The sequence below is a fragment of the Cinclus cinclus genome, chromosome 2 (genome assembly GCF_963662255.1).
Source record: "Cinclus cinclus chromosome 2, bCinCin1.1, whole genome shotgun sequence".
NCBI lineage: Eukaryota > Metazoa > Chordata > Aves > Passeriformes > Cinclidae > Cinclus > Cinclus cinclus.
In genome coordinates this window covers 93,213,486-93,226,193 of record NC_085047.1, presented here as the reverse complement: position 1 = coordinate 93,226,193, position 12,708 = coordinate 93,213,486, and the positions used below count along the sequence as shown (strand labels likewise).

The 12,708-nt window shown below is 43.4% G+C and overlaps 1 protein-coding gene across 4 annotated transcripts in view; it reads left to right on the top strand.

Annotated features, from left to right (window-relative positions):
* ARHGEF7 (Rho guanine nucleotide exchange factor 7) overlaps nucleotides 1–12,708 on the top strand; it is a 114,240-nt gene that overhangs the window by 10,121 nt on the left and 91,411 nt on the right. For 3 of the 4 annotated variants that reach the window (XM_062487989.1, XM_062487988.1, XM_062487992.1), the window contains exon 2: nucleotides 4,912–4,998. The exons of the other annotated variant lie outside the window; for it this stretch is intronic. In XM_062487989.1, the coding sequence (XP_062343973.1) occupies nucleotides 4,912–4,998 (87 nt within the window). The remainder of the gene's footprint in view (nucleotides 1–4,911; nucleotides 4,999–12,708) is intronic. 4 annotated transcript variants of the gene reach the window in all.

Genomic DNA, 12,708 nt, shown 5'->3' with positions numbered 1-12,708 from the left:
TGTAGCCACTCTTTCTTTTCTATCCCTGCTGGGTGCAATTTGTGAGGGCTGGTGGTCTGGGCCAGAGCAGGAAACCCGAATGCCAAAAGGATGGGTCCTGCTGGGCATGGGGACAGGTGGGGGGTGGGGAGGGAAGGAACCTGCAGGAGCTGATGGACAGTTATGGATCACCTGCAGCTTCACCACCCAGGCTGGTGTGAGAATGACCAGGCCTTCTCATAATGGTTTTAATGTCGTTTTTATCCTTGAACACAAACCGTGGCAACAAATCCCAGCCTGTAGTGCTTGTGCAGGAGGTGTTTGCCCCATTGGAAGATTAGTTGCCCTTGACCAGTCAAAGGAGTTGGAAGCAAGGGAAACACAGCTGCTGTGGGACTGAACATGATCAATAGGAACCTTTCGTTAGCTTTGCTGCATTGTGCAATTATGGTATTTTTACTGATTAGATTGCAGTAATGCTCCATGTGTACAAGGTGTTCTGAAACGTGGAGAGAAAACTGTTTTGTGCTGCAAGGGGAATCTGATGTAAAAGGCTCCAGGCAGGATGAATAGGATTTCCCCTTACTTAGGGGCTCAGGCTTTGAACTTCGGGCTGGAGCAGCCATACCCCTGAACAGGATGTTTTTAAGTGTCTGGTGAACTTGGCTACTAGTTTGCAGCTAGTGTTACATTCCATATTAGTTTCTGTCTTCTAGTAGCTGAGATAGCCTTATTACATAGTAAACCGTGTTTTACTTATTACATGTTGTGCTAGATAAATGATGGATGTAACTTGCAGGTAGGAACTGCATTATTACTCAGTCTGTCTAGTAGATTTCGGTTTCTATATAAAGATCTTGTACACTTGTCACTCTGTGACCCAGTTTGTCAACTTGTTCAGAAGATGAATGCAAGTAAACTGCTAATTTCCCGTACATATAGCTGAAGATGTCTCCTGCTTTTTATTAATGTCTCATGTTTACTTGAGATTGCAGTCAAAGAACTGTGGGTTTGCTTGTTTGTTTGTTTGTTTTAAATTAATTGTTGTGCACATTCCTTGCTTATTTTCCTCATATAACTTCCCTGTCCAAATGAACTGGTAATAGCCTTTTTCATTTTTTTCTAAGACCATCTCTGTCATACCTTTTTCTGATTCAGCCTCTCCGCATTGCCCATTTTTATTCACTTCTTTTGTTGTTTAAAACCATAGATTTAAACTGATCAAAAGGAATGTAACATTTAGATAAGGACCATCTATTTGCATTGCACTTTGTTCCCCACCTTTTCTGGATGGTGGGAAATGTACTTTGCTCCTTGATAGCTGCAGTGTATTATGGAAATGTCCTCATTGAACTAGCTGTGGTTTCTAGCACTGCTCCCCAAGAGATTAAATCTTAATCAGAACCTGCTCCTGAACCACAAAGAAGTGGTTTAAACAGTGGCTGCTCTGCATATTACCTTCCTCTCGTCTCTTTGGATTCCACCCTGGCACCCCGGTCCCTAATTAAGAATCTGTCATACCCCTCTGGGTCCCTTGTCTTTTCTAATTACTATTAACCTTTTTTATTTGTATTACTAGAGCACACAGAAGTTCCAGTTGGACACTGAGGCATCTTTGTACTAAGAGCTGTGTGTACATATAAGAAGCAGACAACCCCCATTTATGAACTAATGGTGTTGGTCTTTGATAGGAAAAGGATGAAGCAAGTACTGGAGAGGAAAATATATAACCTCTTTATTCCACTGGCTTTATGTATATGCGACCTACGTTTTATTAAGATAAGTGATTTGGGAATATGACCCTACTTTTATTTTGTTTATCCTCTGTCTCTGAATGTATTTGCTGTCTTTCAGGTGGACTAGGACTTACCTGCCTGTGGTCTGCTTTCATGATGTTCTGGTATATTTTGAATAGCCCGTGAGGCTATAAATGTGATCTGTGTGAAAGGTCATGCTGCTGAGCTTCCTGCAACTGTAAAGGATATCATGTACCATATGTGTGATTTTATCATGGGCCTGGCCCACATAACTGCACTTCAACATTCTGTCACAGGGCTGATTTTGTTCTTCAGGCACCTCACTGTGTTTCTCAGCGCTCTGTAGGAAAAGGTTGCCAGAATCACATTACGATTTTCCAGGTAAATAATGGATTTGCTTCATTTTATGGGATCATTAATGCTTTACATTTCTAGCAGGATGCAAATGCTAAGATATTTTTAAATTTTTACCCATATGCTTCTGTCTTCTGTTGTATAAAAATGCCACTGCAGCCACAGAGCTGAGAAAATGTACCCCACTCCTTTTTACCACTCTGAAGTCTTTTCCCTTGTTTTGAAGGAAGAAACGACATTTCTAAAGATTTACTGTAACTTATTGTTTTGAGAAGATGATTTTTTACTGGAAACATGCATTAGAGTTCTGGCAGGGCTAAGGTCTCAGTGGTGTATTTAGCAAGTATTTTAAGCTTCCAGACCTGAAAGGGAACAATTTGCAGGGTTTGGGTTTTCTTTGCTCGTCTCTTTAATCTTCAATTGAAAGTTTTTGCTTTTCTCTAGTTCTCTCTCTCCTTATGCTCTGCCCTTTCTTTCCTACCTTTTATTTTTTTGGTCTCTTTCCAGTTGTTGTTCAGTCTTTTATGAATTATATGCAGCCTCTTATGAGGTGGTAGTACACATCTGGGTTTCTTAGAATAACAGAGTTTAATGTGCTGCAGAATTTGGGACATTTTGTGTTTATGTGGATTATGTTACAAGAAAAGACATTAGCTTCTTTCAAGGGAAACCTGGATTTACTGTGATTTCTTGGGAGACATTATTCATATTTGAAGAGCAGAAATAATGTTAAGGTTTCTCAGAATGAAAAGAGGCCTTGATGAACAAAGTAGATGAAAAAGAAAACGGTGTGTACAAAAAAGAGACAAGGAAATAGCATGTGTAAAAGGAGATAAACCTGTTATTATGCAAACAGTTTAAGATGAAACAGTTGCAAAATTACAACTATATCATTGTTGTGTGAATATTAAGAACATACAGGAGGGAGCATACTAGAAGCATCAACACTGAAAAAATGCCCAGCATCTTATTCCAACAAGGGATGTTTGCTTTAGGTTTCTTACTAGAATTAAGAAATAAATTAATAGAGTAATCAAAAAGAATTTCAATCAAGAGACATGAAGGTTGTGGTGTTTCAGGATACCTCTTGTGTCCTTCAAACTTATTGAATTTATCTTTTGGGCTGTAGTACTTCCATAGGGCTTCTTTATGATTCCCTTTGTGTTTTAATGTCTTAAAGGGTTATTCTTAACCCTTAACAGTGATTTATTGTAGTACTAAAGAACTGGAGGAGTTTGGAGGGGTGTGTGTATGTGTGCTTTTCTTGAAGAAAGGAAAATTTTTCAACTCATATTCTTACCAAATTCCTTGTATCACAGACTAGTGGCTTTCACTGACTCATCTGAATTTTGTTTAGAAAATGGTAGTGACTTGTGTTTTAGATTTCTTTGTGCCAGGTTCACCCTGTCATGCTATCACATTTGTTAATTTTTGTGGTATCATGGGGTCAGAGAAATCTTTGATATCTTATAATGATGTGGGAAAGCACTACCTTGGTTTCAGTTTGATGGAATAGTTGGAATCAACCTTATGCGAAGTTCCCAGTGCTGCGCAGGTGGATTATGCTATGAGTTTATATAACCTTGACACGCATGTGCATTTAACAACACGTCCTCTGAGTGTGATGCATGATCAAAGGCCATGACACTGTGTCTTGCAACACCTCGGTTTCCGGCGACTTGCCAATGCTCTTCTGTGCTAGGCTTTCCCCTTCTGACAGAATGAGGCGTCCAGTTTGGGGGATGATTTGTTTGCTAAACTACTTCACCGAAGTCAATGCATTTATTGTGAAGCGATGCTAATGTGCACACAGAATTTAGTTAAGCTCTGGTAAATTAAGCCATGCTCCTGAAGCTCTTGGGGCTGTCTGGCTGCTTTTCTGTGGAAGGGCTACACGTTGCTTTTGGGGTAGACAGAGGCTGAGCTGAAGGCACCGTGAGTGCGGTTGCAGAGAGCAGACGGCTGCATTGTCAAAGATCTTAGATTCAGCCAAGGTTTTACTCTTTGTGAAACTGTTTTTTTCTTCTGGGGTAGGAAGGGGCCATTTAATAAACTACAGATAAAGGTCGTTAACATCAGATCCTGGAATTGGTAGATTATTAACTCCCGGTGCTGGTATTTCCCGCGGAGGTCTTCGGAGCATTCCTGATATATTTCCTCGTTAGAAAATCGATAGATACCCAAGGGTGGACCGGAGTCAGAACGAGGGCACCGACGAGCCCCACTGGCGACCCCGGCCACCCGCGGCGTGCGCGCTGTACCGTGCGCGGTCACTGCTCGTCCCGAGGAGGGGCCGCCCGCCGGGCCGCTTCGCCCTGCAGGCAGACCCGCCACGAAACTGGGGTCTGCGTATCAGCAATTTGAAAAAATCAGAAGCAGGGTGCGGCGAGGCCCGGGACCGCTCCCACGGGCGCTCCCGCCCGCAGCCGGGGCGGGGCCGGGCTGGGGAGGGGAGGGCCGAGCGCGGCCGCGCCTCCTTCCGTCCCTCCCTCCCTCCCTTCTTCCTTCCCTACTTCCCCGTCCGTCCGTCCGTCCTTCTTTCCCTCCCTCCCTCCGCCCGCCCCGCCGGGGCAGAGCCGCCCGCGATCGCGCCTGGCCGGGGCACCCCTGCCCGCGCTCCTGTCCCCCGTCCCCCGCCCTCGCACGCCATTTCCTGTGCTCCGTGTTTACTTCCCGGTTCAAACCTCCAGTGGGAGCGATCGGCGCCGCTGCCCGCGGAGGGAGCGGGAGGTGAGGGGAGCGGCGGGGCGGGTTTCGCCGCTCCGGTGCGGTGCGGTCCCGTCTCCTCCCCGCGCTGAGCCGCCCGCCTCTTCTCTTGCAGGTGTACCCGGAGCCGCGGACAGAGGGCGAGTGCCTGAGCAACATCCGCGAGTTCCTGCGGGGCTGCGGTGCTTCCCTGCGCCTGGAGGTGAGCCGGGGCTGGGGGCGGCCGGCTCGGTCCCGGGGGCGGGGGGTTTCTCGCCCTCCCTTTGTGCCGGGGGACGCGGCTGACAAGATGGTGGCGGCCGCCCCTCCCCTGGCTGCGGGCCCGGGGGGCTGTGGGGAAGCCGCCGCCGTCCGCCCGGGGCTGCCTCGGCGCGGCCGATGCGGCTCGGCCGGCGGGCTCGGGTGCGCCGGTTCCGCGGGGAAGGGGACCGGGAAGGGAAGGGAAGGGCCGCTCCTCGGGCAGCGCAGGGCGCGCCCCGTCCCTCTGTCACTGCAGACTCCGAGTGCCGGGGACCGGCTCTGCCTGGCCCCGAGGAGGCTAAAACCGCTGCTGGTCTGTCCGAGTGAATTCTTGGTACGTATAAATTGCGTCCGATTTATTCGTGGAAGCGCAGCGGTCGGCTTAGAGAAATTAAGTTGCCTAGAGCCGAGTGAAATGCTAATTGAAGAAAATGGCAGGTGCTCTTTCTTCTATTTAAATTTGCGTTACATAAAAGCCCAGCAAACTGCCATCTTTTCCGAACGTGTGTTCGCAGGGTTGCAAATTAGGTTCTCGAATATTGCTGGTATATTTAGCTATAGCAAGTACATACTGCTGTCGGGTTTACTTGATGTTGGTGTGTGGGAAGGAACTGATGAGATTAAAAACAGGTTTCAGCTTCCCTGTGTTGGAAAGTAATTTCATTTCTTGGAGACTTTTTTTTGGTTTCTAGTGCTTCTGAACTTAAATTAATATACTATTGCCTTAAATAATTCACAGGGTCTTATGGTACCTCTAGTCTTGCCTGTGATTTTGCCAGGCAATAACGAAATGTCATTAAAGAAAACTGATTGCTTTCCTGAGGCCTCTAAACAGTGAAGTATCATTAGTGAAATGAATGATACTTGCAGAACTTGCCCTTAATCTTAGGTTCCCTCATGGATAAAGATGAAAATTAAGACCACTTTTAGCACTCCTCTTGTGAATAAGTCCTTAACGTTTTTACCTGCCTTCCCATCTCCCCTTCAATAGAAACATAGAAAATCCCTTAGGATTTCTTGTGAGAAAAAACAAATTAAGTTCTGAAATATTCAGAAACCAGGGTCTGGGGTGAACAGTCTGTCATTTTTTACTTTGGAGCTATTGTCACTCCCATTTGTTTTTTCTAGGGCCACATTGGATCTGCTCACACACATGAATGTTCAAAATATGAAAACCTCAAACTTCAAGTGGTAGACATTCATGAACTGGGGAGGGCTGAGGGAGGAGGTACTTCAGATCTCAATGCAGATATATATTGAGTGTTGTTGTTTAAGAGAGGGGAAATAGCATTAATATCATCCGCTCCCCTTTACTAATTTCCTTCATCAGGTCTCTCTCAAAGCTTGAAGCTATTGTAATTGTGACAGGCAGGGAATAGTTACAGTGCTGCAGTTTGGTCTCTTTTTTTAGTTGCAGAAAGCTTTTGTCAGCTCTTTTCCTTGGGGTGATGAGAAAATGAAGAAAAGTGATTAGAAGAAAAGATAATTTTGGCCTTGGTCTGAGAGCCTGAATATTTTTGGGAATAGTCAAATTGTTAACCTGGCCTCAGGGGTTTCTCAGCAAGACTTCCGGAAGCACCTTTCTTACGTGGAGGTAACTGGCAGCAGTAGCTTCCAGCTCAGCATGTTGGAACAGGAATTACTCCCAAGCTACCAGAGAGTTCAGAAGCTGGCAAGAGAGGGCACAAATGCTTGGGCTTATGGAGCTCTTGAGTGTGTATTTGTGGTCTGTACATTTTCTGTTCCCTGTTGTTTTCTCATTAATTTTCCAACCCCCTACCCGTGGCCAAAGATGAGAGCAATGGCAACCTGGATTCAACCAGGGAGTTGCTGGCAGGGGCCTCTTGGCCATCCGCTGCTCCTGGGCTTTTCCCCCTCCCTCTGTTAGCTAGGTGTGAGTCAGCCCTGGAGAATCTGTGCCTTCCTCACGGTGGGAACTGGGGACATGCCACAGCTCCCCTCTGCAGGGTCTGTGTAATGCTTCCTGAGCTGCAGTCAGGGTTTAGAGATTGCTTTGAGAGAAGTGTGAGGAGCATCTCTGGAACTGCTTTGGGGATATTTGCAGAGAGGGCCGATGAGCTAACAAGGAGTTAGTGGTGAGTACAAATATTTGACAAAGGGATGGATGTGTATGTGGTACCTTAAATAATAGAAACATTTGGGCAGTATGGGTATCAGAGGAAGGTCTGGGGTGGTGTGGGGAGATGTGACATTATTCTGTGCACTAATGTGGTGCTTTTTCTAATAAGTATTCCACAACGTGGAGTTTTCTGTGACCTGTAAGGGTTGTGCTGGAGCCTTACATTGAATGTGAACTATATAGTTGGATCACTTGATTTCTCTGTGTAGTTTTGTGAGCCTGGTGAAAGCGTGGTAGTGGTTTGATTAGATTAGGATCAGCATTGCACAAGCACTTTTTGCTCCCAGATCAGAACTTGTCTTGGAAGCAGTGGTGTTATGTTTTTATGAAGCCATCTCAGAACTCCTTGCCTTGCTGGAGCTCTGTAGGTCTCCAGTTTTGGAGACTTTGTAACAGCGTGTTTGAGAATTTGCTAAACTACTGTGGTTAATGGGAAGTTGCACAGCAGAACATGACTTCTTGGAGATGCTTTCATCTATGGATCCTTTTATTGGAGAACACGATAACTTTGGTTGTTTTCCTACATATAAAATAAGGGGCAGAGATGAGAAAATCTGTTGGTTTGGAAAAGTGCTGGTGTCTGAAAATTGTTCTTGTTTTCTTCCTCTTTCTTGCTTCCCAGTAAGTTTGGGTGGTTAGAAAGATATTAAAACATTCAGAAAAGGGTATTTCAAATTCTAATGAGGAGTACTGCTGTTCTTCAGAGGAAACCAATGGCTCTCTTCCCACAGTAATTTTTGATATTTAAGTGTTCCAGAGAAATGAGAATGCTTTACAAAGATTGCCGCAAGCTCCAAATTAAGTAAAGCATGATTCCAGAAATAACCAGAAGAATGTGCTGCAAGTATTGGGTTTTTAAAATTATCTTTAATACGGTTTTCTTGTATGCGGACAGAAGGAACTGAGACCTGTTAATGAAAAAATGTTCATAAGACCTCCACCAGGGACTGAATTTCCATATTTTCCCTTCTGAAGGCCATTATTTTTAACTCAGAATAATTGCAGTGTTGAGTAGTTTATTCTACTTTGAGCCTTCAGTGCTGTTGCTGAATGTCTGTATAGATGCAGGGGACTATAGAATAGCTACCTGTGTTGTCAGTTCACATCTTACCGTGCACCTTTTCCTTAGGTGCAAATAGAATACTTGCTATATACTCTTCTTGCCTTTTTTGCTTTAAAGGCTGTTTTCCCACTCAGTTTTCTCTTTGGGTGGGAAGGCATTCAACTGTACTCCCTTCTGAGGAGCATAACCTGCTTTTTGAGGGACATGAGGGACTCTGTTCTAGAAGAATATGGGTGGATATGTATAGTTAAGAAGGAATTCACTGCAGGTATATCTTCCACAGAAGTCTGGCAAAGGAGAGAAAATTGAAAAAGTGATGGCTTATTTCTACTGGAGCCAGAGCGAGTTTTGCCATTGTGATTATCTTGTACCTGTGTCATGTTACTCTAGTTTTGTTCTCTTTCAAAGGAGCTTGAGCTTCCTGAATATAATGCTGTCTTTTCTTATTCTTTGATGACTAGAGCTGTTTGACAGCTTGCAGGACCAAAAACAAGCCCTGGAGAAATCACTGTATAGTTCAACAGCAGTGAAGTTTGTTGGGGGAGCAGTTGGATGTAGAATAATAAACAAAAATAGGTTAATGATAAACCATGTTACTATCTGCTGTTTAAAGGGCAGAATGTTTGATATATTCTGTGAACAATGTCACAGTTTGTGTGATCAAATTCTGTAAGTAGCATTTTCCAGGATTTTTTTGCTGTCTTTCATCAAAGAGATTAATGCTTACTTATCTGCTAATATCTAATGTTAACAGGTTTCTTGAGCTCAAAAATATTTTGTATTGCTGGCTTTTATATTGATGGGTAAGATAGCAACTGTTTAATGGAAAAAGACAAGCCATGGATCTGAGAACCTTTTCTTTACCTGCCAAGAGACCTGCTTGCCTCTAGGATTCAAGGATGGTCATTTTATTACAGAGGCAGCAATGCCAAACCCAGGACTTTATTTATATAGTAAACTAACCAAAGAAGAAATAAAGCAAACCTGCCAGTCTCACACAATCTAAGGGGATCCTGTGTTTGTATATTATACAGTCTCTTGTACAAGAGAGATTTGCCCTTAAGGTTCAGAACTCTGCATTCAAATTTGTAAAATATAGCACTCAAGATTTAATCAAGATATACAAATGCCAGTGAATGTCTATAATGGAGTTCTGGCCTTGGGGAGAACTCTGTAAGGAGTGCCAGTGTCACTCTGTTGGAGCAGGTAATCTTTAGGGAGCAAGGGTACCTGTCTGTGTTCTTCCCTCACACCCAATCCTAACACAGCAGTTCATCTGTTAGGTGATGCTTCTTTCCCCTGAGCCTTGCCCACTTTTTAGATAAGTATGGCTACAATCCTACTACCAGTGTGGACTTGGAAAGGTATTCTGCCAGTTGACTTTCAAAGACCTGTTTGTATAAGGAAGGTGTGCTAGTGTGGATGGACTTGGCTGACATTCACTTCTTAGTGAATTGGGAATAAATAGGTTTCTATTACTGAGGAGCTTTATGCCAGTCTTAGGACAATGTTACAGAAATTAAATCATCTACCTACGCACTCCTTTCAGCCCTTGTTCAGACTATCATCTTTATTTTGCCAAGAACAATATTCCCTAGATTTGCTCCTGGGTTTATTCCAGCATAATGCCTTTCTGACCCAGAAGGTTTGCTGCCAAATGCTTTCATGATTCTTAAATGTCATAAACATTTTCCAGAATATCAATGTTTACCAGTTATCACTTTTTGCTTACAGACCACACATTGTGAAGTTATATTTTGAGGCTGAGGTCTTACTGGTGTGTTTTTCAGAGGGGTAGAAATGTATTTTTTAATTAAGATGGGTCTACTGTATTCTTTCCCCCCCAACTCCCACTCCAATTTCTACTAGTTCACAAAACTATTCTGAATATATTTTAGATATTGCTTAGAGCTTATTGTATTGCATCACTGCAGCTTGTCTTGTCCATACAGACCTCCAACATGTGACTACTTCTCTCTCCCTCACACCCTCAATTTCTATCCTTTTTTCTCACATGTAAATATGTGTTTTTAAGACAGGGAGATGCTGTTGCTTGACTTATTTATGCTATTTCCATAAAAATGGCTTCTGTGATACAAAGAATTTTTATGATGCACAAAGTAGCAGGCCTAGGACTGAGACTGTTTCATGTGTTTACCAATCCTTTGTATTCCTATGAAAGAGAAGCCTTTGTATATTACTTTGAGTGTCTTGCAGATAGAATGGTGGAAAAATAGTAATTTTTTTTTTTCTGAGATTAAGCTAGTTCCTCATCTTGTGTCCCATTTGTGTATAGTGTCATGCTAGCTAGAAGATGACACAGAGAGGCAGGAACATATGGCATTGGACAGGGAAGAATGGTAGCATCAGAAACAGTTACCGTTTTATTTAGTAAAACCCAGTCTAAAACACAAATGCGCGTGGTAACTTTTCAAATCCTTACATGGTTCCCTTTTCATTTAATCCTTCCTTCTCTTTCTGTGAGAATTTATTTCTTGTGATTCTGCCTTGTGTGAGCTTGTTGCATCAGCAGTAGCATGGTATTGTGTTATCACCTCTTGACTAAAGTGAGTCCAGTGGCTTTCATTAAATAGGAAGAATGAACCTCCTTTTTGGGGTACATGTTCAAAAGCACCTGATATAGCATAATTTTAAAAATACTTAGAAAAAAGCTATCAAGTAACAAAGGTGGATTACAAGTGTGTCTTTATAACAAATGTAACAAATTTTTAAAATTTTTTTTTACTACTTGAGTCTATGTTCAGTGCTCTCCAAATAAAAAAATAATTTTGAAATTTTGAATTAGACCATGAATATTTTAATTCCTGCCAGTTCGTTTGTATTGCACGATTTGTGATACTTTGAACACAAGCATGGAAGACAGTGTGCATGTAGGGTCTGGCACAATGGATCTATCCTGGGTGCAGATTCCTTTATTTACTGCATGAAGCATATGTGAGTGTGAGTCTAACACATCAGAATATATCCAAAATGTTTCAGTCATGTCTTGGTGGTCAGCATATAAAAGGCAAATTGTAGTGACACAGTAAATATCAACTAGTCCTCCTGGTTGTGGCTGGGATTGAGTTAATTTTATTCCTAGAAGCTGGTATAATGCTGAATTTTGGATTTAGAGTGAGGATAACATTAATTACTCACTGTTTTAGTTGTTTTCTGAGCAGTGCTTACAATAAATCAAGGGCTATTTAGATTTTTGTGTTCTCTTACCAGGGAGGAGACTGGGGGGCAGAAAGTTGGAAGGGCACCCAGCCAGGACAGCTGACCCCAGCAGATCAGAGGGATGTCCCATGCCGTGTGGTGTCATGCTCAGCACTGAAACTGGGGGGAGGTGGCCAGGGGGTGTCCACCTGCTGTTCAGGGGCTGGCTGGGCCCTGGTCAGCAGGTGCTTGTGCATCACTTTTATGTCCTCTTATTGTTGTTGCTATTTTCTCTTCTTTTTCTGTTGTATTAGATTGCCTTTATCTCAACATAGTTTAGCCTTTCTTTGCAATTCTCTCCCCCTATCCCTTGTGGAGGGGTGGGCTGGGGGATGAATGAGTGAATGGCACAGTGGTATTTAGCTGCCTGCCAGGTTAAAACACAGCACCGGTATAGATCTATTCAGAGGAGTTTTGCAAATGAGTTGCTCTGTGGTTTTGGAGAGGCTTCTGTGTAACTGCTTAATCTATGGTGTTTGTTTGGATCTTGAGAATAAAATGAGCCTTCATCTAGCAATTTAAATGTATTGCACTATTAATTGAGAATGCACAGAAGACTTCAGTGTTATACTCATGCTCAAGTATAGCAAACTGTTTTCACAAGAGGATTTAATTGCTTCTTTGATAGAAGAGGAGTTAATCATTGGAGGGAAGGTGTGGAAACTAGGAAGGTTGGGAGAAAAGGGTGGGTAGAGAGAGTTGGAGGGTTTTGAGCAGACCTTCTGAGTCCTTAATGCTTAAAAAGGGAGAAGAGTCTGCTTTCTGATTTATATACTGTTCTCCTGAATTGTTCTCTCTGATTTCTTTAGCCCTCTCGTACACTGCATTGTTGTGAGGCACAGTGAGGAAGGGCTCATCTGCTGGTTTTCTGAAGGGTGGGAGCTGTGGGGAGGTGCTGGGGATGCCAGGTGTGAAGGCAGGTCCTGGGAGGAGGGCAGGTGAGCTGCTCTGTCCCTCTCAACAAGAGAGCAGCAGGGACAGGAGGGAGAGGAATGGAGATGGCGTTGGGACAGTGAGGCACCTGCAGTGAGCCCAGTGCCCAGAAGAAAAGTGCATTTCACAAGTCAGGTCTTGATCCTGTCAGGACCTCCCTGCCTTTTTCTTCCCAGAGGATGGCTATGGTCTTGTTAATTGCTGTTGTGGTTTTTATGAATGCCTTGTGAAATTGAACTTAGGAAGTCTCAAACTCCCTCCCTATATGAACACTTTTTCTCTTGAATAGTTTTGAAGAGATTTTTTTTAGCTGACAA